At 43.0% G+C, this 24,210-nt stretch overlaps 1 protein-coding gene across 1 annotated transcript in view; it reads left to right on the plus strand.

The window, feature by feature from the left end:
- WASF3 (WASP family member 3) overlaps positions 1-24,210 on the plus strand; it is a 76,831-nt gene that overhangs the window by 27,106 nt on the left and 25,515 nt on the right. Inside the window, exons 2-3 of the mRNA XM_073583123.1 lie at positions 17,822-17,964; positions 20,897-21,031. Of these exons, the coding sequence (XP_073439224.1) occupies positions 17,832-17,964; positions 20,897-21,031 (268 nt within the window). The 5' untranslated portion in view covers positions 17,822-17,831. The remainder of the gene's footprint in view (positions 1-17,821; positions 17,965-20,896; positions 21,032-24,210) is intronic.

Below are 24,210 nucleotides of genomic sequence, written 5' to 3' on the forward strand. Positions count from 1 at the left end.
CCTATATACTATAACACAAATGCGTTGTATCTGTAAGCAGATGACTGCTTGCAACACCAGACAGGGACAAGGCATGAGTAACCAATGAAACCGTTTATTTGCCTAGTATGGTGAGGAATTACAGTAGCTATAGCCATGGTTAAACAATGTAAAATGAGGTAATTGCCGATGGAACATACAATACAGGGTGTGCAATGAATCCTCCGGTTCACGCTAACTATTACAGTGGTCTCTAGTTAAATGTTCTTAGAACTTTCTAACTTGGGTTGTGCTGGTATGAGTGACAATACTATCTCTTCCTCTAACACTGGCCCTAGCAGGGGTCTCCGGTTCTTCGCACTAGGCTGCAAGTCCTCCTGACAAAGTCTATGAAGACTCACTGGGCATCCTTCATTTCACCCGGGCTCCATCCTGTCTGTAGTCCAAGACCAGGTCAACTGCTGTACCGTACGTCCGTGCAGGAAGCAACGGCCCGGCTCACTTGCACCTTCCTTTTTCCACCGCAGGCATTCACTCCCAGGTGGAGTCTCCTCACGGGTCTTAGCTACTTAACCGAGCCCAATGTGATGGGTGCTAGGCCTCGGCTCTTGACTGGCGTGTAGGTTCTGGGTCTGATATTTGGGCCTTGACTGGCGTAGTCTGGGTTCTGGTACTTGATTGGCACCACTTGGGTCTTGCTACCAAGCTCACCACAACCGGCTGGCTCACGCTTCCTGCTATGACCCAGGGTGGATAAAAATCAATGTTTTTTTTTTTTTTTTAAAAATTTAAAAAAAATCGGATTTTTTTTTATTTAAATCGGATTTTTTTGATTTAAATCGGATTTTTTTGATTTAAATCGGATTTTTTTCAATAAACTGCTTTTTGAGGAAAATATTTTACCATCCAAAGGTTCTTCCATCATGAGATAAAGCTGAGTTGTTTAACTCAGTAGAATAAAGGCTGTATATGTGTAACATTCACAATGCCATGCTCTTCCAGAGGTTTCTGTAGGATTAGTGGGCAGTTTCTCTCCTATATTATCACAGACGCTCGCTTTACTTACGCAGTTCTCAAAACTGAATTTGACTCCGCAGAGGTCCCAGCCTCTTCACGGCAAAAATGTTACAACATGAATAGAGTTGAGAAAAAGACCTTAATCCTATTCTACAAACCTATGAATACAGAATCAACCCCTTCAGTGCGAAGTCCAAGAAGTTAGACAATATGTTTCTGATTGTTTGGAGTGGAATAGATCTGCACAACACAAGAAGAATGTGAATCTAAGTGTGAGGAGGAGGAAGGGCAAGCAGACAAGAAAATGAAAGTGAAACTTTGAGCACAATACTGCAGCATAGCCACAGACAGACAAGTCTGGATCTGTTTGTGTGTACGATCTGAGGTTTATTACATTCTTTCCTTATAATGGCAGCAGGCCGTAAAAGAGACCCAGTTTGGGAATATTTTAATGAAGCTCCTTCGCCTATCGGTAAGGCAGGCATGCATGCAAAATACAAACGATGCAACAAAGAGATGCAAGGCCTGGTGGCGCGAATGAGGCAACATCATGAGAAGTGCGGTGATGAAGATGACCGAACAAACACTTCTGAACAGGCAGGATCTTCAGGTTGGTAAACATTTTTATTGAATTCTATTTCTAAAGACTGAACTGTCATGTGTGAGAAAAATTATATTTCATATTATTACTGCATGTTACTGTCATTTGGTACAGTTATGAAGAAAAACAAATATTCCTTTTGGGGCAGGGGCAGTGATGTGTTGTGTACAATAAGCAGAAATTGTATAAACAATAAAATAACAGCATTGACTTTTTTTGTTTAGGGGAATTCATGGATTCTGGAAACTATCCACCTCCAAGATCACCATCATCCTGTTCTACAGTTTCAGAGTTATCCATCCAGGATAGTGCTTCATTAGCAGCAGCATCATCATCAGACACCCACAGCCACATATCACCATCACCCAAAAGGAAGAAAAAACCTTTACCTCCTGGAACCACCATAGATAGGTTTGTGATAAGAACTAGCAGATTAGAAAGAGTTGATTGATGAAAAAATTGCCCAGTTTATTTATGCAACGAACTCTTCTTTCCGTCTGACTGAGAACCCACATTTCATTAATATGGTTCAGTCACTGAGACCAGGATACAGTCCACCCAGCAGAGCTGATGTTGCAGGGAAACTGCTGGATCAAGTGTATGACAGAGAAATGGAGCAATGTGCAACAGCTCTGGAGGGTAAAATTGTTAACCTAAGTATTGATGGGTGGAGTAATGTCCACAATGATCCTATTGTATGTGCTTGTATAACAACAGAAGAAGGTAAAGTCTTCCTTGCACAAACAACTGATACGTCAGGAAATGCACACACAGCAGAATACTTACAAGAAGTGGCAGTAAAAGCTATAACGACATGTGAACAAAAATTCAAATGTCTAGTACGCAGTTTGGTCACTGACAATGCTGCAAACGTATCCAAGATGAGAAGAGATTTAGAAGAGCAGGGAGGGAAAACAAAGCTGCTAATAACATATGGTTGCAGTGCTCATTTGCTGCACCTCTTAGCCAAAGACTTAAGTGTTCCAGAAATAAAGGCTAATGTTGTTGAAATTGCTAAATACTTCCGTAATAATCATTTTGCTGCAGCAGCTCTGAAAAGGATGGGTGGAACCAAGCTAACGCTCCCACAAGATGTTAGATGGAACTCTGTGGTGGACTGTTTTGAGCAGTATATCAAAAACTGGCCTATTCTGATGACACTGTGAAGAAAATCGAGATAAAATAGATGGCACTGTCACGGCCAAAATCCTCAACATTGGGCTTAAGAGAAATGTTGAACATATGCTGAGCTTCCTGAAACCCATCTCTCAAGCTTTAAACAAAATACAGAAAAATAGCTGTTTTATTGCGAATGCTGTTGAGATTTGGAAGGAACTGAGTGAACACTTAAAAACAGAACTACACATGGACAGAATTAAATTACAAGCAGTAAACAAACGAATGGGACAAGCACTGACTCCAGCTCATTTTTTGGCAAATATTGTCAATATCCAATATCAGGGTCAAAACCTAAGTGCTGAGGAAGAGGAGTTAGCTATGACATGGGTATCCAGCAATCATCCATCTTTAATGCCAACTATAATAAACTTCAGAGCTAAGGGGGAACCATTCAAGAAATATATGTTTGCTGAAGATATTTTAAGGAAGGTCACACCAGTAAACTGGTGGAAGTCACTTAAGTGCTTTGATTTAGAGACTGTTCAAGTAATGATTTCACTTTTAACAGCAGTAGCTTCTTCTGCAGGCGTTGAAAGAATATTCTCTTCCTTTGGACTCATTCATTCTAAATTGAGAAATCGGTTGGGACCCAATAAAGCAGGAAAGCTTGTTTTTCTTTTCCAGATTATGAATAGGAACAAAGAAGAAGATGATGATGAAGATGACGACAAGTGAGCTACAGAGGACAGCAGGGACAGTCGTATTTAAGTTTTTCATGTGTCGGCTGGGCTGACAATCTAAGTTTCTTAAAATATATATATATATATATATATATATATATATATATATATATATATATATATATGTTTAGCCAAATTAGTTAACAAACATGGATGTTTGTTTAAGCAAATAACTTATGCTGTAATGTTATTGTTTCAGTTGAATAAATCTATTTAAATTGTTATTAAGGTCAGAATTATTTTTCTCCTTCCTAAGTACAACAGAACAGTGGTGTCCAAATATGAATGGTTAACCCATTAAACTGGGGAGAAAAAAGTAATATAAAAAGTGATTCTAAAAATCTTCATCTACTTGCATGTTAAAGTAGCAAAAACTAGTTTAGGTAGAAACTTTGATTTAAATCACTGATTTAAATCAAGCCTTACTGACTAGTGATTTAAATCAAATCCACCCTGCTATGACCTGTCACCTCTGCCTCAGTGTCTTCTTCAGCTCTTGTCAAGACTGTCCATTCTCTTGGTGGCAAAACATGCTGCATTTTGGCGCGATGGCTTTTTATACTGCGGATCTGCGTGATGAAGGTTACCTGACTTGGTGCTCCATCCAAACTCGTCCCTCCTGAAACTTCCTCTTCTGATTGGTTCCTCATGGTCCTGTTTTGGATGGTAGATGGCAGGCTTTCCGTTTCAATGATGCACAGCTTTGCAGATTCTCATTAATTTCACATCCTGCTACAAATCCTTGAAAGAAAACCAAATTGATAAATTTGTTCACACAACACGGACGTCTGAATGAGGCTCAAGTAGCATTGTAATTCGGAAACATTACAGATGGCACATAGTTCTTTTTGCACCAGTGCTGAGAAATTCCTTGCACTTTTTTTTTTTTTTTTTTCATATTTCTTGTACTTTCCAACTTCGTTTGGTCTTGGCTCGTGTCTTCCTTCGGTGCCTCACGCAAAAATTGCCGTTGTGTCTTGTTCATTCTGAAACTCTTGGATCTTTTTCTGTAGAGCGGCCAACGTACTGAACCTTTGATCAGCATTGTGTGTTGGCAGCGATGCCCGTGGAGTTGTAGATTCCAGCTGCCTATGTTTCGTGTGACAGAATTCCACCAGTAATAGCTGACTTCCTGCACTTTGACTTTTTTGAAGCTACCTAGGCTGTCATCTGAAAATGTAATCTGTAATTTTAGTGTCTGCATACAAGGTCGTCTTCAGTAATTGCAGGCTTGGGCAGATTTCCTATTGGCCGTTCTCCAGCTGTTTTAATGTGGATGCTATAAATGAATGTAATTGATCCCTCTGTCTGCAGCGCTCGTGCATGGTGGATGAGCTAATGCGGGGTGACATGTCCTCCCAAATATCTCTTATTGTCCAATGTGAACAGTGTAGAGAATGTGCAGTTAGGGTGAGCCCCATTTATGACCAATGTCTGCCTTTTACATAATTTGCATTTTACTGCATGAAATAAGTGATACAATAGAAACACAACTTAATATTTGATACAGAAACCTTTGTTTGCCATTACAAAGATCAGAAGTTTCCTGTACTTCTTGACCAGTTAGTTTTGCACACACTGCAGCAGGGATTTTGGTCCATTCCTCCATACAGATCTTCAGTTGTATCTGGGCTGTCGCTGGGCTATACTTTCAGCTCCCTCCAAAGATTTTCTATTGGGTTCAGAGCTGGCTATGTCACTCCAGGACCTTGAAATTCTTCTTTGGATGTTACTCCTTAGTTGCCCTGGCTGTGTAATTTGGATCATTGTCATGCTGGAAGGCCCAGCCACGACCGAGGTTGTTGCCCAAAATTTGCAATACATGCCCCTCATCCTTCAATACGGTGCAGTCGTCTTTTCCCCTTTACAGAAAGCACCACCAAAGTATGACGTTTCCCCCACCATGCTTCACGATTAGGACGTTGTTCTTGGAGTTGTACTCATCCTTCTTCCTCCAAACACTGCAAGTGGAGTTGATACCAAAATGTTCCATTTTGGTCTCATCTGATTACATGACCTTCTCCCATGTCTCCTCTGGATAGTCTAGATCAGACCTGGGCAAAGTGCTGGCCCTCTGGCTGTCTCAGTCCGGCCCACAGACAGACAGCTGTGGGGCTGGAAATGAGAGGTCCACGGACTGCAATGTGCTCACCTGCTTGCTGATTCTATCTGTGGCTGTGCGCTGAGCCGCTAACTCCTTTGGTGGAGGAGGGGCCTCCTGCCACTTCCTCCACCAATCAGCATGTGGAACAGCTGACGCAATGAACCAGGGAGTGGAACTGAGGTGAGTATGTGGTGGGTTTTTCCCCCCCCCCCCCCCTCATGTGTGGGCTGTTTGGGTGGGCATGGGGAGGCTATGGAGGTAACATGTCCTGCACATAAGAAGGTGACATGGTGTTGCACATGGGGGGGCAGACATGATGGTGCACATAGAGGGCGACATGGTGCTGCATATGGGGGTGACGTGCTGCATATGGGTGCTGCATATGGGGGTGACATGCTGTACATGATGCTGCACATAGAGGGCGACATGCTCAACATGGTGCTGCATATGGGGGTGACATGCTGCACATGGTGCTGCACATAGGGGGCGACATGGTGCTGCACATAGGGGGCGACATGGTGCTGCACATAGGGGGCGACATGGTGCTGCACATAGGGGGCGACTTGGTGCTGCACATACGATATACAGAAGGGGCTGTACTCAAGTTCAAACAATATATTAGGGGATGTCAGCATATTTAATACTGCTCAATATTAAGTGATACAATTAATTTTGAGAAGAATTTCGGCCTATTGGTTCAGCCCTCCACAACAGTCACGGTCTCTCATGTGGCCCCTTGGGAAAATTAATTGCCCACCCCTGATCTGTTTGGTTGTTGGCGAACTTCAGGTGGGCCTGGACATGTGCTGGCGTGAGCAGGGTGGCATTGTATACCCTTGCAGGATTTTAATCTATGACAGTGTAGTGTGTTACTAACAGTAATGATTGGGACGTGGTCCCAGCTCTCTTCAGGTCATTGACCAGGTCCTCCTGTGTAGTTCTGGGCTGATTCCTGACCTTTCTCAGAATCATCCTTGCCCCACGAGGTGTGATCTTGTATGGAGCCCCAGAACCAGGAAGATTGACAGTCCTCTTGCGTTTCTTCAATTTTCTAATAATTGCGATAAGTTGGTGCCTTCTCACCAAGCTGCTTGCCTATTGTCCTGTAACCCATCCCAGCCTTGTGCAGGACTACAATTTTGCCCTGGTGTCCTTAGGCAGTTCTTTGGTCTTGGCCATGGTGGAGAGGTTGGAGTGTGATTGAGTGTGTGGACAGGTGTCTTTTAGAAGGTAACGAGTTCACAGGTGCAATTAATACAGGTAATGAGTGCAGAGTTCCTCAATGCAAAAACTGCAGCTGATTTATAGTACCAGCATTGTGCGTGAGATTTCAATAAGTTTCCTGCATACGCTGCAAAAATATACGGAGTGTAAATTGACTAATAATGTGTATGTAATCTCAGCATGTTAGTGTATGCTGCAGTACTAGTGCATTGCGAAGAGGAAAATGTGGACTTAAAGGGACCATGACAGCTGCCAATAAATTTAAGGACTGTACATGCATGTCAATTGAGGAAAAATCGTCCCACTTCATGTGAACTTGCCCTAAGGCAAACCTCCTATATTATAAAACTGCCTTAAAATGATTGTATGACTTGAGCTGCAGTACTACGTTTGGGCTGAACTCTTGAGTTAGCGCACAGCTATTCTTCACGACTCCCCATTTTGCTTGCGTGCTTTCTTCATGTGAAGACAGGACTAAGCGGCCTCCATCGGTGACTTCTCTTCCCTGAGGACAAAAGGATTGCGCATGTTAAATGTCAACAGCCCAATCCATAGCCCTCCCAAACCCTGATATTTACCATGCGTAGAAGTGTTGGACGTCCACATACACATCAAATGGTTTCAGTCCAGCCAAAATCAGAAGTTTCTGTGACAGTATTCCACTCTTTACAGCTAGTTTAAAGTGACCGTGTCTAACTTTTTTTTTTTTTTTTTTTTTTTTTAGCATATGAAAAAACACTTGTAATATATTGTCAGAGAAATCCTGCTTCTTTCTCCTCTTGGACTGATCAAACATTCTCAATTCTGAATTCACAGGTAAAATGTGTCTCCAGATTTTCCCACTACTGAAAAGATGGCAGTTGGTGCTCATAAACATCTATGGAGAACCACATCTTTTCAGGAGATCTTGCAACAGAATGGTTGTGTCCGCCTCCAGCTCCTCCCCTCTCCATAGAACTTTAAAAGCACCAACTGTCCTCTTCTATCCCAGTAATGAAAAATCGTGAGTTGAGTGAATGATCAGAGGAGAAAATTTTCCCTGATAAGATTTATTACAAAGTTGCTTATTTTCATGTGTTCTGTTGCTTTTTGAAATAAAAGCTAAGATGATTACTCTTCAAGATTATAAATCACGTTGCTATTGAACGAGTCCAGTTATTAGATGTCAGAAACATATAAGGCGAGCACTTTACTTCTTACAAGACCAGTCCACATGAATGTACAGAGCCTGAAAAGTTGTTAATGGCTAATAAATTGCTCAGTAGCACAGATGAACCATCAGAGCACGCTAACCTACATGAGTTGATAATTTTACATAGTTATCTAATCTATTCTAGAGCTTTTGTTAAAGTAGTTTTTGAAACGTCAGAATATAATGCTCGGCATTTGCTTACAACTTGCAGGACATATTGCTTTTGTTCTTCATCTTTTGTCAGAAGGTCGTTAAAAAAAGTCGGTTACTTCCTACCTCTTTTAATTTTTCTTTCCTAACTTTTGGATTTACAACCCTAGCGTGCTCTGATGGTTCATCTGTGCTACTGAGCAATTTATTAGCCATTAACAACTTTTCATTGTCTGTAATGGTGGGATCAAAAAACGATAATCCCACCAACTCTGCATTCAAATACCACAAATGGTTCGAAAATTTGGTCAGGGCTATTTCTGCAATGTTGTTGTCACATTCTTTATAGTCTAACAGACTATGCAAAATACCTAAATCTTAAAATACCTCAATTTGGATTTTTTCAAACTTTGAGCGACGAGCGGCACGGGTTAACGTCGTTTGATCGAGCTCAAATTTTGGCTATCTCAATATCTGGAAAGGGGAATCGTTTTGTGGGGTCCAGACGAACAAGATTCTGACATTTTTTTCCCCCCCATATGAGATCCGGTCACCCTAGTGTGCACATAGCCTAAAAAGGAAGCCCCCCACACTCTGTTACTCATTTATATGATGTAGTCACTATTGATAGCAGCAACTAAGGGGTTAAACAGGTATGGACGGTGTCAGCACTGATCGTGGCTGATTCAGCAAGTTGTCAGCTATAGTGTACAGCTGCTGGACTGTCACCTGTATGGGGATGATATTCTGTTACATCTCAGGTCAGTAAAAAGCTGTGCTGACTGTCATTAAGGGGTTAAAATAAGTGTGGTTTTCTAACTATATATGCAGGTTTTTTTTCTTCTATTTCCGGTCTGAAGTGATTGTAAAGTGTTATCGCTCTGTGCTCTGATAGAACAGGTGTGCTCCATGGAATCAAGCCCATAACGGCAGGAAAGGACTACAAATTATCACCATGGTAACAGGCGGTTATCAGAACATCTTCTGTGCACATGTCTGACCTGCACTTCCTACGTGCTCACTTCTGATGCACCGAGCTGTGCTGGCACAAGGCTTTACCTGGCCGGTGTCTGCCGGAGACCTGTGTAAAAATCAGGGCTGTGGAGTCGGTATAAAATGGACCGACTCCTAAAATATATAATAAATTGGGTACAGTAGATCAATGCAGAATGTGCTGAATATTTTTTCATAGGAATTTGGGAAAGTTATGAAATGTCCTATTAATGGCTGTTCTATTCCTGATCTAAGGCTACATTCACACACAGCGTTTTTGAGGATACGTTTTTCAGCTGCAAAAGCAGATCAGCTTTTTAAAAAAAACGCGTCACCGGAAAGGTTTTTGAGCTCATAGATAATGTTTTCAATAGCAAAAGTAGATTAGAAAAACGCCACACAAACTGACATGCTCATTCAGCCCAAAAACGGATCCTCACAAAACAATGTGTCTGAATGTCATATCTTGAAACCAATTGACTTTGCTGGGATGCCCAGAGTCACTGCAAAAAACGGATCCGTAAAAATGCTGTGTGTTAATCATGGCCGCCCCCCAGAAGCAAGGGCACACACCTATGAAAACTCGTATGCTGCAGTGCTCCTGTCCTGCATCGGCTTCAGACTGCAGGGGACAATCACCAATCCTCTGTCCTGTCTTCTGCAGTCTTCACCAGAGAGGAGGGGGAGGGGTGCCTGCCCTGCATAGGATCTGATTCCTGGGCCCTGAGCTGGAGAAAGTGAGAAAGTTGTGCACACACTGCAGCTGGCAATAAGAGTCTGCAAGAGGGACATGCTGGAAATCTGGTTGGAAAAGTGAGGAAATTGGTTGTTGCCGCCATAACCCCTAAAATTGATTCCATGTTGAAGAGATGTGCTGGGAAGGGGGCAATTGTCGATCAAGCCACTCAGTGGGGCAGCACTTATTTAATGATTGAGCGATTGCTTGAACTAAAACCGTTTCTTATAGATATGGCGAACCCTCAGGTAACCCTAAATGAAGGTCAATGGACACTGGTGGCTGAATTGAAGGAATTGCTTAATCACCCATTTACCGTGACTAAAAAATTACAAGCTGAGGATTTAACTCCTGGCATTTTCATAAGGAAGTGGAAGAACTTGCTATTTTGCCTGTCCCAAAGAGGAGGTTTAATCGCAGATGGCATTTCTGCTTCAATGAAACGGAGAGAGACACAGCTATTGGAAAATAAAATTTTTCTGGCAGCTGTTTATGTGGACCCAAGTCATCGTATACTGCTTGATGATCAACAGCTTACTAAAGGAAAAGAAGCTCTGACTGAGGTAGCAGTTAGGAAGAGTGGCCTACAGGAGGACTGCCAGGCGCAAGAGGACTCGGGTCCTGACAGTGCTACTGCTGCCATATCTTCATCCTCATCAGATGAGGAGTTTGACTTTGACAAGTATTTGGATGACATGGAGCAGGCAAAGCGTTGCCGCAAGGAAAAAGATTTCACTCTGTCTCCTATAGCAGCAGATTGACCATATTTCAGCAAAATGTTTCACTTGCTCTCAAAGAAATAGAAAAATTCAACCGTTCATCAAAACTGACTGTGCATGAGGCAATTCCCTTATACCCGGAAATTAAGAGATGTTCCCATGTGGTTACGGCTTTGCCTCCAACCTAAGTTAGTGTAGAGAGGTTGTTCTCTGGCCTTAACATTATTAGGTCAGGTGTGAGGTCCTCTATGAAGGAGGATCTGATGGATGCAACTCTATTGCTTAGAACAAATTCATAGACTGCACAAATGTTGTTTAGTATGTTTTTGTTGAAAACTGCTGTTTAATATATATATATATATATATATATATATATATATATATATATTGTGTGTGTAATCGATATTACATAGTTTATTACATATTTACAATTTATTACAGTTTTTTGTGTTCTAAAGTTGTATTCCAAAAAATATTATGTTCTATCTAAATATCTTGATTATTGTATCATAGAAATGATTAAATGTCTGATGTTCACATTGTACTACAATAAATTTTTCACTTAAATATAAGCAATATGTGTGGGAGTCTGTGTAAGGATAACTGAGGAGTCGGAGTCGCAGGTTTGGCTTACCGACTCCACAGCCCTGGTGGAAATGATTAGATTGTACACTTAATTGTAAGGGATTCATCCAAAGTCCATTGTGTTTCTATTGTTACTTCCTGTGTGGTGAAACGCCAGAAGGGAACCAACGCCAAATCTGATCCCATGTTTTTCTGTGGGGTAATGGTTTGCCTCGTATGCCAAAGTTTACGGAAAGCGCAAAATCTTGCCTCCATCTCTCGCGCTGCCTCCCATGTAAAATGATCACTGAAAGCGACTCTTCTCAAAGTGGCGCAGTGAGTGATCGACCTCTTGGAGCTGCTTATGCAGAGCAGTGGGCGACATGAGTTTGTAGAATAAAGTGAGCATTGCCTTCTCAGTTGTTGCCCATGCAGAGCGAATCAGCCGATAGCAAGCTCATATTGACTGCTGCACTCTGCATAAGCAGCGACAGACGCCAGAGGACTAGCGCTGCGCTCCACATTATACAGTAATGACTTCATTCATCGCTATAAGAGCAGATTTTACGTATTTACACCTTCTAACCCCAGCTAGAGATAGGGCTATGGATTGGTTTAGAGTAGGGTTAATATTTAGCAATAGGGTTAGGAATAGGGCTAGGGTTTTTTTGTTGCATAAATAACCCAGAAATGCGATCATTTGTGGGCTATTTGGGGAACAAAAAACACTAGCCCTATTCCTAACCCTATCCCCAAATATTAACCTTACTCTAAACCGATGGATAAATTTTTTTTATTTTTTTTTTTTAAATTTCATTATTTCAGCCAAAAACGGAAAAACTGGGAGATGAAATGGGGAGCCCTTTGCTTTCTGATTTAAAAAAACAAAAAACAGTTTTGAAGCCGATTTTATTTTTGTTTTTCACATCCGGTAGTTGAATGATTTTTTTACAATGCAAGTGTATGAAGACTTGTATTTTTGATGACTTTTAAATTGCTGTTTTAGCGGAGGTGAAGCGATTGAAATAAAAAAACAAAAAAAAACACAATTTTTGGGGGAGCTGGAGATAGATATAGAGAGATTTTATAATATATTTTTTAACCTTTTATTTTGTAGTATTTTTACGGGACCTTAATAAACCTAATATCCACAGTATTGTAGCCATAGGGGCCTTCAGCAGGCTGATGGGTGCCTAAAACTCTGCAACGCCAGGATCATGGGCCTTAAATGTTGCTGCCAGAGACCGATCACCGCAGTCAGAGAGGGTCCGCAGATGCTTCCTTTAGACGTGTGCAGTGCCACATCTCAAACCAATTTTCTTCTTGATGTTCAGGTGATGGCCATTTTCACGGGTCGATTGTGGGACCTCTGCAGATCAGAGGTGGCGCCCGTATGTATCTGACATGTACAGTGACTGGGACACGGCATCATTTTAGAATTCCTTAATTAAAAATGTCTCAAACCCATTTGGGTGACACAAAAGTCTCGAATACCTAGTGAATCCCTCTTCAAGGAAAAGGCTTTGTAGAGTTCAGCTTCTAATTGTCGGTAAGCTTTGCAGTACAAAGCTTACAGCTGCTCATTTTTTTTTTTTTTTAAATCCAAATAAAGCCACTTGTGTATAACTACTTGGTATCAAGGACAGCTAGCATAGAGCGTGAGCGTGTCGCTCCCGTCTTCTGGAGACCCCCTTGTGAACCATCTGGAATTGTAGGAGTTCACTACAAGTGTCTTCAAGAAAAGGATTAACACGTCAGCGTCTTTTCATAATACTTTAATCTGGTTAGTGTTTGGAGGAGGAGTACGCCGTAACCTTGTAGACCTGGGATGGGCTCCTTCCGATCCGTAAACTACTCTGCTAACCTGCAGGAGGTCGGCATATGGCAGGGAGGAGATCAGTGCTTAATTTCTGGACAAGTGACCAGTACATCCTCCATGATTATAATGTGTTTTATAGGAGGAATCTTTGTGGGATTGACTGGTTTACTTCTAAAATACACTTTTTTCCTTGTTAAAGGAGTTTTCCACTTTAAACATAGCAAACCCCCCCGAAGTTCCTGAAATGTGAAAAACCAGAAACATATTACTCATGCTGCCCACTGCTGTTCCTGTGATATCAAATTGACAGCTCGCATCACCGCTGCAGCTAATCACTGAGCTCAAAGCAAAGAAATGAGCCGGAACACAAGTCGGTAAAAGTGCGCGTTCACACTGCGGTTATTAAACAGACAAAACCAGAGCTGAAAACAAAATGAGGAAATGTCTGGTCGTAAATAGATTGGCTACTTTTGGTAACACTATATTTTGATCAAAAGGGTGTAAAAGCCATCCCACCCCGACAAGGTGTACACCGTCAAGACTGTTCCATCTAGTATTAAGCCCCCGTCACACATAACAATGTCTCAGTGATCCCACCAACGATCCGACATGGATGGGATCACTGGGACATCGTTATGCTGATCACTGGTGAGCTGTCACAAGACAGCCCCAGCGATCATGATCAGCGACGCTGGTAAACGTCAGCGGCTCCTGGATACCCGACGTTAACATTAGAAACCAGCGTCCAGCGTCGCTGATTGCTCGTCTCCTGCTGCCACACGCAGCGATGCATGCTGGGCAGCGGGAGACCAGCGATCGAAAAACGTCCCAGGACGTTCGAGCACGATCAGCGATAACCGGCAGGGGGCCGGTCGCTGATCCCCGTCACACACAGCGATCTCGCTGGCGAGATCGCTGATGTGTCACAAAATCAGCGTGCGTGCGTGTGTGTGTGTGTGTGACGGAACCCTTAACTCCTCGCTTTGTGTCAACAGGCCTCAATATCGAATGGTGGCAGAGCAGGACCCAGACCCATCGGATTTCAGCAGAGCCGCAGAGCTCACTGATTAGCTGCAGCAGTAATGTGAGCTGTTGTTGTGACGTCACGACTGGAGCAGCGGCTGGGAGGGATGGTGAAGACTCTGTCTTTTACTATTTTACATTACAGTAAGGCTGTGTTCACACACAGCGGTTTTTTTTTCGCGTTTTTCCCACGGATTTACCAAAAAATCCGCTTAAACGGAAGCTTCCCATTTATTTTAATGTATTTTGCACTTTTTGTGCATATTGATGTGTTTTTTTCCACAAAAAAAAACGCTTTGCGGTAAACGCAGCATGCTCATTAATTTTGCGGAAAATTCCGCATTTCTAGCTATTTTCTGTGTCTGGGGACGCGCGGAAAAAAAACGCGTGTTTTCTGGGAAGGAGTCCGGTTTTTAATGAGAAATTTTCTGCATACGTGTGCACATAGCCTAATTGTTTTAGGTCAACTCTTCTGAAAGTGGAAAACCCCTCTTAAGGTCTAGCATATTACTAAAATCAAGGTGGGTGGGGTATAATGTATGCCATAAATCCATAAATTCTCAGACCACCACTGATCCAGAGCCAGAGAGCTGTGCCATGACCTCTGGGTAGGGTTCTGCACTGTGGTCATCTTGGCCATGAGCAGTGGGGAAACTACAGCATGGCCTCATTCCAGTAAATGGGACTCTACTACTAGGCCCTCAGAGCATCACATGAGATGCTCCAAATCTGGCGCTTCGCCTTCGCTCCAGGGCAATTGGGATCATTTGACTTGGGGTTGTCAGCTGTGAATTCTCCAAAAAACACAAACGTTAAAGACGTGACCGCACTTCAGAATCCAGGGAAAGCGTTGGAGTGTGTTTAAATTTAAGTATTTTTTTGTTTTGAATACTGGGTTAGTAGTGGGGGTATCTGATGGACAACTCTCCATTACTACACCAGGGCTTGATGTCAGCTGTATTTTTGGACAAGTCACAGCTGACATGATCCCTAAGCCCCGTTACCACCGCACTACGGCAATCGGGAAGAACGAAGGCGAAGCACCAGAATTGGCGCATCTCATGTGATGCGCAACTTCTGGAGCGGCTGCATGCTGTTTTGTGAAGGGCCCAATAACCAGGGACCTTCCCAGCCTGATATCAGCTTTCAGGCATCTGCTTTACCTTTACTGGTCACCAAAAATGAAGGTTTTTTGTTTTAATTTTATTAGGCTTATCCATGTACAGTAAGCTACACATGTGGCACTAATTATATATTCATATATTTGCACATATTTAACACCTACAAATCTGTAATCTCTATTCTGCTTTCTGTTTCGGTACGTGTCACCTGAAGCACACTGATGTTATCCATGTGCAATACAGATTGTCTTCTGTGCTTCCGGATAAACGGACATGTCTACATGCAAGTCACACAGAGAACATGGTCTGCGTGACAACACAGGCAATTGCGCAGCCCCCATAGATGAGTGTGCATGTGTCTCCGGTATGTGTGAAGGGGCCTTAGGAGAAATGACTCTTGGATGATATTTAGATCCCATTCTTTATTCATGGCAGTGTTCTTAGCCAACATTGCGGATGGGAAGGAAAGCCCCCACACGTGAGTGGTGTCGGGATGCTTTACTGTTGGCATGACACTGGACTGATTGAGCGCTACAGTCTAAGGAAGCTTCATTTTTCTATTTCTGGTCATGAAAAGTTAATAAAAGTTAAAGCGGTGGTCCACTTACCAGAAAATGGGCTCCATACTGTGTAAAATAAGAAACTCCTCCAGTAGTTGCCTTCTGTGGGTCCAGCGCCGCCGGCTCTGGCCAGTCGCTGAGCTCAGGGGCTCAACAACGTGTGACGTCCACTTCGGCAACAGCTGCTGAAGTCATTGACAGGCCAGAACAGTCACGCTACGTGACCTCACTGCTTCGGCCAAAACATTGGGACTGTAGTAGTGGTGGGATGGTGGGTGAGTTCTCGCTGCGCTTATTGATTTAGATATTTTACATAGTTTCCTGAACGGGAGCACCCCCCTTTTTAGCTTTTATTAAAATGTATGGGGAGAAAAAGAAAAGCAATTCTACTGTTTTTAACATTTTAATTTTTTACGCTATTCTTCTAATGCACAAATAAAGTGAACTATGGGTCAGTACAATTTATGCCGATGCCAAATTTATATTTTTACTTTTGCTCAATTTATTTTATATTTTATGTTGCTCGCTTATATAGCGCCATTAATTACACAGCGCTTTACAGACATCTCTGTCCCCATTGGGGCTCGCCATCTAAAGTCCCTTGATTACTTTTTCAGCTATACCACCATTTTAAAGGGCGTCTGTCAGTAGGATCACCACTCCTCCTACATGACGCTTTACTGAATGCATAAGGGTAACTTTATTAAGTAACTTATTTTGCTTTTGTGTTTAAGGCTTGGGGATATATTTGTCACTCAGTGGCATCTAGTATTCCAGTACGTATCAAACTATAATGGGCCCCCAAGTTGTTGCGGAGGCAAATTATACTTGGCGGCTGACTCCTCCTCTGCATGTTATCTTGTGTTCAGCCTCAACAATTGAAAATGTACGGTATCTTTAATTTTGTCTCCAGAACCAGTCAGATGATTTATGCTGTCTGTGGTTCGGGTTGCATGAATATCCCACTTTTCCCCTTTAAATGGAATCGGTCAGCAGGTTTTTGCTATGTAATCTGAGAGCAGCATGATGTAGAGGTACAGAGTCTGATTCTAGTAATGTATCACTTGCTGAGCTGTGTTGCTCTTTCAATACAAATAAAGTCCGTGGAGCCTCATTTAAGAGTCTAGCCAGATCTTCCTCCAGGGAAGGACCCAGCCAAGGGGTGGCTCCTTTTGGAAACCACCATTACCACCATATTAAGTGGCTCTTTAAGTCAATATCCAGCTCTTTGAGTTTACAGATATGACAAGGGAAATACTAAGGCCAGGTATCCATCCACAGACAGCTGTTTCGGGGTGTTGCCCCTCATTAGTGTGGAGTAGGATTCTGGCTAGGTGGGAGCAATGCCTAGTAGACCAACATCACGAAACGATCACTGACCTCAGGGAGACCAGTCAAAGAAAACACTGCGGCAGCCAGCAAAGGCATCTAGGATTTCACTGAGTGCCTTTGCTGGCTGCCTCAGTGTTTTCTTTGACTGTTCTCCCTGAGGTCAGTGATTGTTTCGTGATGTTGCTCTTTCAATACAGTCATTGTCTTATCAGCAGGAGATTATCACTGCAGGACTAGGTGTCTCATTCTTTCTAGTCAACTGCTCTGTATAACCACTTCCCCACCACTGATTGGCAGCTTTCTGTGTACAATCAGTGGTGTGGACTGGGTTATACTGAGCTCAACATGCTGAGTGGTGCTAGATCGGCAGCAGAGAAAACGGTGATTGTATCACAGTGACAACATGCAGACCAACAAGTGATACATCACTGGAATTAGGGTCTCAGCCTCTTCTTTATGCAGATCTCAGATTACATAGCAAAAACCTGCTGACAGATTCCCTTTTAAAGCAGGATATGACTGTTGGCTCTTATAAGTTTTTAGAGTTCCCAGCTCTTAGTGGGGTGAATACTGGTATATTGTAGATTCCCTCCATTATGCAGATACATATAGATAAAGGTTGCGTCGCCCTCACCCCAGACATGGACTGAAGTAATGATTTCTGTATAGATTCATAAACTACTGCTGAGATCCCAACTATTCTATCCCTGGAAACATTTTGGCTACAAGATGGCACTTTTAATTTAACGTGACAATTGCTTTTGTGTTGATCACTTTCACATTATTTATTCACAATGCTTTTTTTTTTCTCTTTTCTCTCCCCTATAGTTTCTAAGCCATGCCGCTGGTTAAGAGAAACATTGAACCCAGGCACCTCTGCCGGGGAACCGTGCCGGATGGGATCACCAGTGAACTGGAATGTGTGACCAATAATACACTTGCCGCCATCATCCGACAACTAAGCAGCCTAAGTACGGACAGTACACTGCAATATGTCATAATTATCACAGGTGGCCTAAATACACAATACGTGTATACAATAACTAGATCTTACTTTAAGATAAGTTAAAAAAACGTTTTATATTCATTTATGATAGTTTACACAATGAGTGAATTGGCTCAGAAGTCCAAATTTATTTAGTATCTTGCCACCGAGCCTGATTGACTGCTCCTCAGTGTCCCTCCTCCCTGCCGAGATCTCACACTGCTCACTACAAGCTGCAGTTATCAGGCCTGGGTGGTTGGAGATCGTTTAACTCATTAGTTGTGCTCCTAAATATCATGATTTATAGTTATTGAGACATAGATTTACATCGCAAAGACATCAGTCTCATCAGGTCTTGTAGATCTGTTTAATAATGTATTCAGTTTGTATTGTGAAATCTAGTGACAGATCCGCTTTAACTGCTTAACGAGCTAGGAGGTACTTGCTTGCCATAGGGCGCTAAGCAACAAACACGAAACCAGCTCAGGAGTTGATGTGTTAGTAGCCAGCGTCTACCTGTAACCCAGCAGCCGGAGCTAGCTCTGATCGTTGCAGTGTAACCATTAAAATGACCCCATTTCAGGTGCTTGCGTGAGCAAGTGGACTTCCATTCCCCCCCCCCCCCATAACTTGATCATTGCCAACCGATGGGCTACCATGACCACCAGAGAGGCTTGCTGAATGCCCCCTTAACTCCCGATATTGGTTGTCCTGTGAAGCTCAGCCATAGGCTGGGCTTCGTAGGAGACCACAATTTCTCTATGTAATGCAATACTGTGTTACTGCAGTATATAGTATAATAAATCAACCGATCGCAGCCTTAAGTTTCCTATGTGGAAAGGTTAAAAATAAATACATTTGAAAATAGAAACAAATTGTATAAATTCCCTCTTTTTTCCACTTTCAAAAAAAATAAGAAATATTTTGATCAGTTTTTCGGACATGACTTATCAAAATATAAGTTCTATATAAATAAAATTGCCATTTTCCCCCCTGTACTTCCCATGAAAATGCAATAAAAATCAATTGCAACATCCTGTGTAACCCAAAATGGTATAATAAAAAAAAAAGCACGCTGAGGGAGCAAATAAGAAGCCGTCAAACCACACAGCTCCATCAACAGAACGTTAAAGTTACAGGTCTGAGGAAATGGCGACACAATCCCAATTTTTTTTTGATTTTCTATTTTATAGTTTTGTTTTTCAGCGTACTTGCATAATAATAACAAAAAAAAGACTACATGTGGTATCGCTTTGGTCTAATTTGGAAACTTTTTATGGTTTCGTGACAAACCAGCACAGAAAAAAAATGCAACAAAACTGCAACTTGTGCACAGACCCTTAAGATTACCTTTCCAATATGTTGAGCCAGGCATGCTCCAAAGAGCATTGCTTGCACTGGCAGACCTGATGAAATGTGTCGGGCTTACTGACCTGAATTTAGAGCAGCAGAGACTGTTCTGTCCCATGCGGGCTGTCCCTACACCCCCTGACATGGCCAGCACTGCATGGGGAATACAAAGGCTCTGTTCTCACTCGTCAGGGCCTTCTGTTAGGTGTCGGGGACGGCATGTGCCACATGCACAGATATTCATTGACATTCATCACTCTTTGGCTGCAATGTCCAAAAATGTATGCCACGTGTTACCTCTGCACCCTCTAGAGCAGTGTTCCCCCAACTCCGGTCTTCAAGAGCCACTAACAGGTCATGTTTTCTGGATTTCCTTAGTATTGCCCAGGTGATGCAATTATCACCTGAGCAATACTAAGGAAACCCAGAAAACATGACCTGTTAGTGGCTCTTGAAGTCCGGAGTTGGGAACACTGCTCTAGATAGAAAGGTGCTGTCTACTGCTCTTTCCTCCAAAGTAAAAAATACACAATGCAGCAAACAAACCCAATGGAGACCGGGCCTGTGCATGGTTCTAAAGAGCCCCTTTCTCTGTACCTTTGGTAGTCTATTTCCCCAGTATTTCCTATGCTATGGGTAGAAAATAACTTTCGATTTTAGGAACACCCCTTTTTAGACGGTTGTCCACTAATTGTCAAAAAATTAAAAGAAAATAATTCTGCTTGCCTGCTGGACCCTCTTTACCACCATTCCTTGGTTACTACTCCTTGCATTCCCCAGTGGTGGTCTCACTATTTACAGCAGGGTATGTGTCACGTGACCGCTGCAGCCAGTTAGCAAGAGCGGCTGTGTTCTGATGTTTTTTTTGTTTTTTGTTCCCCGTCGGGTGTAATGTGGAGAGGGGTAGACCTTGTTTATGAGCAGTCGGATGGGTTGGTTTGCAGAGGGGTAGAACTTGTCTATGAGCAGTCAGATCTGGTGTAATGTTTGCAGAGGGGTAGACCTCATCTATGAGCGGTCAGATCGGGAGTGTTTGGGGAGGGGTAGACCTTGTCTGAGCAGTCGGATGGGTTGGTTTGCAGAGGGGTAGGCCTAGTCTGAGCAGTCAGATCAGGATTGGTTGGAGAGGGGTAGAACTTGTCTGAGCAGTCAGATCGGGTGTAATGTTTGCAGAGGGGTAGACCTCTATGAGCGGTCAGATCGGGAGTGTTTGGGGAGGGGTTGACCTTGTGTGAGCAGTCGGATGGGTTGGTTTGCAGAGGGGTAGGCCTCGTGTATGAGCAGCCAGATCAGGATTGGTTGGAGCGGGGTAGGCCTCGTCTATGAGCAGTCAGATCAGGTGGAATGCTTGGGGAGGGTAAATCTTGTCTGTGCAGTCAGATCAGGAGTGTTTTGGGAGGGGTAGACCTTGTCTGAGCAGTCGGATGGGTTGGTTCGCAGAGGGGTAGGCCTCGTGTATGAGCAGTCTAGATTGGGTGTAATGTTTGGAGAGGGGTAGTCCTCGCCTATGAGCAGTCAGATCGTCTTTCCTTGCCAGCGCGTGTTGACATATTTCTCTCTTTTGGCAGGCAAACATGCAGAAGACATATTTGGCGAGTTGTTTAATGAGGCGAATACTTTCTACATCAGAGCAAATTCTCTTCAAGACAGAATTGATCGGCTCGCTGTCAAAGTCACCCAGCTGGATTCAACAGTGGAAGAGGGTGGGTGACGGCACAGAAGCCGCTCTATTGGAAGGGCATTACACACAAATGCTATTAATTACCCGGCAGCAGCTGCCTCCTAGCGGGGGATCGCCAGCGACTTCCAAGGAAGCCCGGCCTGCTGCAGCTCTATCAAATGTTAATTGGCCGACAACATATTGTAACTTGTCGTATCAGCAGAATTTGTGTGTGAACTTGATCAGACCATTTTGGAGCAGCCAAGCTTCCCCCGCCATGCGCTGTGCTCACAGTAGCTGCCTTTCTGGCACTTCCATTGTTCAGTTTGTGTCTCCTACGTTGTTGGGGTTCATGTAAATGAAAAATGTTGCACATAGATGACACTGTTCCCTTCCAGCCTGGGGCCTGCACATGTTATTTCTAATGTAATGATTAGCATTATGCCTCTTTAAACCCCTGTTGTGTTCTGTTTTAAAGGGCATGTCCACCTCCGAGCAGTCAGTCGTATAATTTACATATAGTATGATTGCGGCTGGAAATGCTGTATCACTTTACATAATCTTATACTGATCCTGAGGCACAGCCTGGAAATAGTTCACAACTTTACTGGTCAGCATTGGAAACAGTCAGCAATAGGTCACCCCTACTCCCCGGGCTCCCATAATGTAGTGGGACGGCGTGCTCTGATGGGCTATATCTCAGGATCAGTACAGTAGTCAGTGTCATCATCTTGAGTACATTTTCCCACTAAATAGATTTATTTTCGGGACAGGTGATAAATGTTTTATTGTATTGCTTGAGACCCCCCACTGATCCTGAGAACGGGGGTCCCAGAGTGTGATGAAAGCAGCCATGTGCATGCTTGAGAATCGCTCTACTAACTTTTGTGTTGCATATGCGTCTTACCCTTTTATCAGTTATATAGCAGTGAATGGAGCAGTGGTCACACATGCACGTTACTGTGCCTTTAATAAAAAGAACCCCCTTCTGAGGATCTCTGGGAGTCCCAAAGGTCGCACGTCTAGTGCTTATACTTTTCTCTTACATCTTTCAGTTACCACAGTGTATTTGGTGTGAAGTCCTCCAAGCTCTATAGCAGCAGTAGTTCTCTCCAGCTTCTTCTCTAGTGCCCTTCTAATCAGTACAGTCAGGGAAGTAATGTAATATTTTATTTTTTAGAACATTTACATTTTTAGGGGCTTCTCCAGAATCCCCGTAATCATTAGTCATGGTTATAATCAAAGAGTTTATATTAGTAGTAGTAGTCCATCTAATTTTTGGGGCTTCTTCTCTAGTGCCCTCCTAATCCGTACAGACATGGAAATAATGCAAGTTGTGTTTTTTTTTTTTTTTGTTTTTTTTTTTTTTTCATTTAGTAGCATTGAACATTCTACCCCAAACTATGATAAAGTATCTGCCGTGTTGAGACGAATGGGGCCTTGTTTAGTTAGGAAGTGTGGAGTTCATTGAAAATCAAGGTTTCATACCCCTGGATATTAATGGCTAGAACCAGGGCTGAGCCTGTGAGAAGCTAGAACAATGTGTATGGTCTGTGCCTGTGCGTTGTACCCTGCGGGTGATCGTAAAAGGTATTGGCTGTGAAATCTGTGTCCAATAGAAGCAGTTCATGAGCGTGGATCATAGATTAGCAGCGGGGTGGGCTCGCATCTGTGGACAGGAAGGTGACGAAGCTTCCTGGAGAGACTTCAAGCTGTGAAAAGGAATTAGTAGGTGAAAGAAGCCCCTTGGCAAGACTGGCTCATTCACTATATACAAAGTCCAGAGACGGATAGAAAGAAGGAAATAATCGCATTTAGAATATGTAGTGTGGCGGTACAAGATCATGTGCAATCACTGGCGTCACACTCCGAGGGTTTGAAAAGCTGCGTCACTATGGATTTAAGAGCATTCCATATTCCCTAGAATGGGAGTGAATGAAATTTGTGACAATGGAAAGATTATTATTTTAGTTATAGCAGCATCATATTCCATAGTGCTTAGACATCATCACTGTCCCCATTGGCGCTCACAATCTTCATTGCTTATCATTATGTCTTTAGAGTGTGGAGGAAACACGGGGAGAACATACAAACTCCTTGCAGATGTTGTCCTTGGTGAGGTTTGAATCCAGAACCGCAGTGCTGACCACTGAGCCGCCGTAATCGCACATTGTGCTTTTCTAAATGCAATAGTTTGAAGCGACTGTTGAATGGATGAAGTTTTCTACCCATCAACCCCACTTTCTGCAGCTATACAATTTTGTCGTAGCACGTGAATACCATTAACTACTTCCCATCCTGCATCCTTTAATAGTATGGCTGTCGCCCTCTCTGTCGCCCTCTCTGTCGCCCTCTCTGTCGCCCTCTCTGTCGCCCTCTCTGTCGCCCTCTCTGTCGCCCTCTCTGTCGCCCTCTTCACCAGATCCATCAAAACAACGGTCCGGTGGCATACGTTGGTGTCACAACGGAAACGAATCCGTCTTTTGCATTTTTCACGGATTGCAACTGACCAAAACAACATCTTGAGTACATTTTTCCCACTAAATAGATCTATTTTTGGGACAGGTGATAAGTGTGAAAGAGGCCTTAGATTGCACTCTTGCGTCATATAAGCGGTATTTTTGCCAATCGCCCCACTTGTATATAATCAGATTGACAGTAATGGATATAGTACACTGAAATATTAAAGTATTGTATGTGTGAGGATTGAGTTTAAAAAGTCCACAGGTTTTTTTTGTGCTAAATTTAACTATAATTGGTATTGCCTCATCTTTAGTGTCCTGTACAACAAAATGAGGTCTGGAAAAAAACTGCGATGTTTATTAAAGGTGGCTTATCCAGGTCATCATATTAAATTGTTGGTGGTCTGACACCTGGCACCCCCACTCATCACAGCTGTTGGCAGTGACTGGATGGTCACCGTATATGGGTGGAACAATACAGCTCTGTACACCTTCTAGTAGCCATTTTCAGGTATGGCAGGGGCGCCTGATGTTCAACCCTGTCCAATTTGATATTGATGATCTATCCCGTGGAATACCCCTTTTTAAAGGTTTTCTTGTTCCCCAACTTAGGTTGGGGAGCGGTATGCTCCTAAAGATCTCTTGGTTACCTGCTTGCCAGGTGCGGTGCGCTTCAGAATGACTGACAGTTCAGATCGGCAGCATGGCTGCACCGCTGTCCTGACCGCTCAATTCTCCCATGCTGATAGCAGAAGTGACT

The sequence above is a fragment of the Dendrobates tinctorius genome, unplaced genomic scaffold (genome assembly GCF_039654945.1).
Source record: "Dendrobates tinctorius isolate UK_male_01 unplaced genomic scaffold, ASM3965494v1 ptg000075l, whole genome shotgun sequence".
Lineage (NCBI taxonomy): Eukaryota > Metazoa > Chordata > Amphibia > Anura > Dendrobatidae > Dendrobates > Dendrobates tinctorius.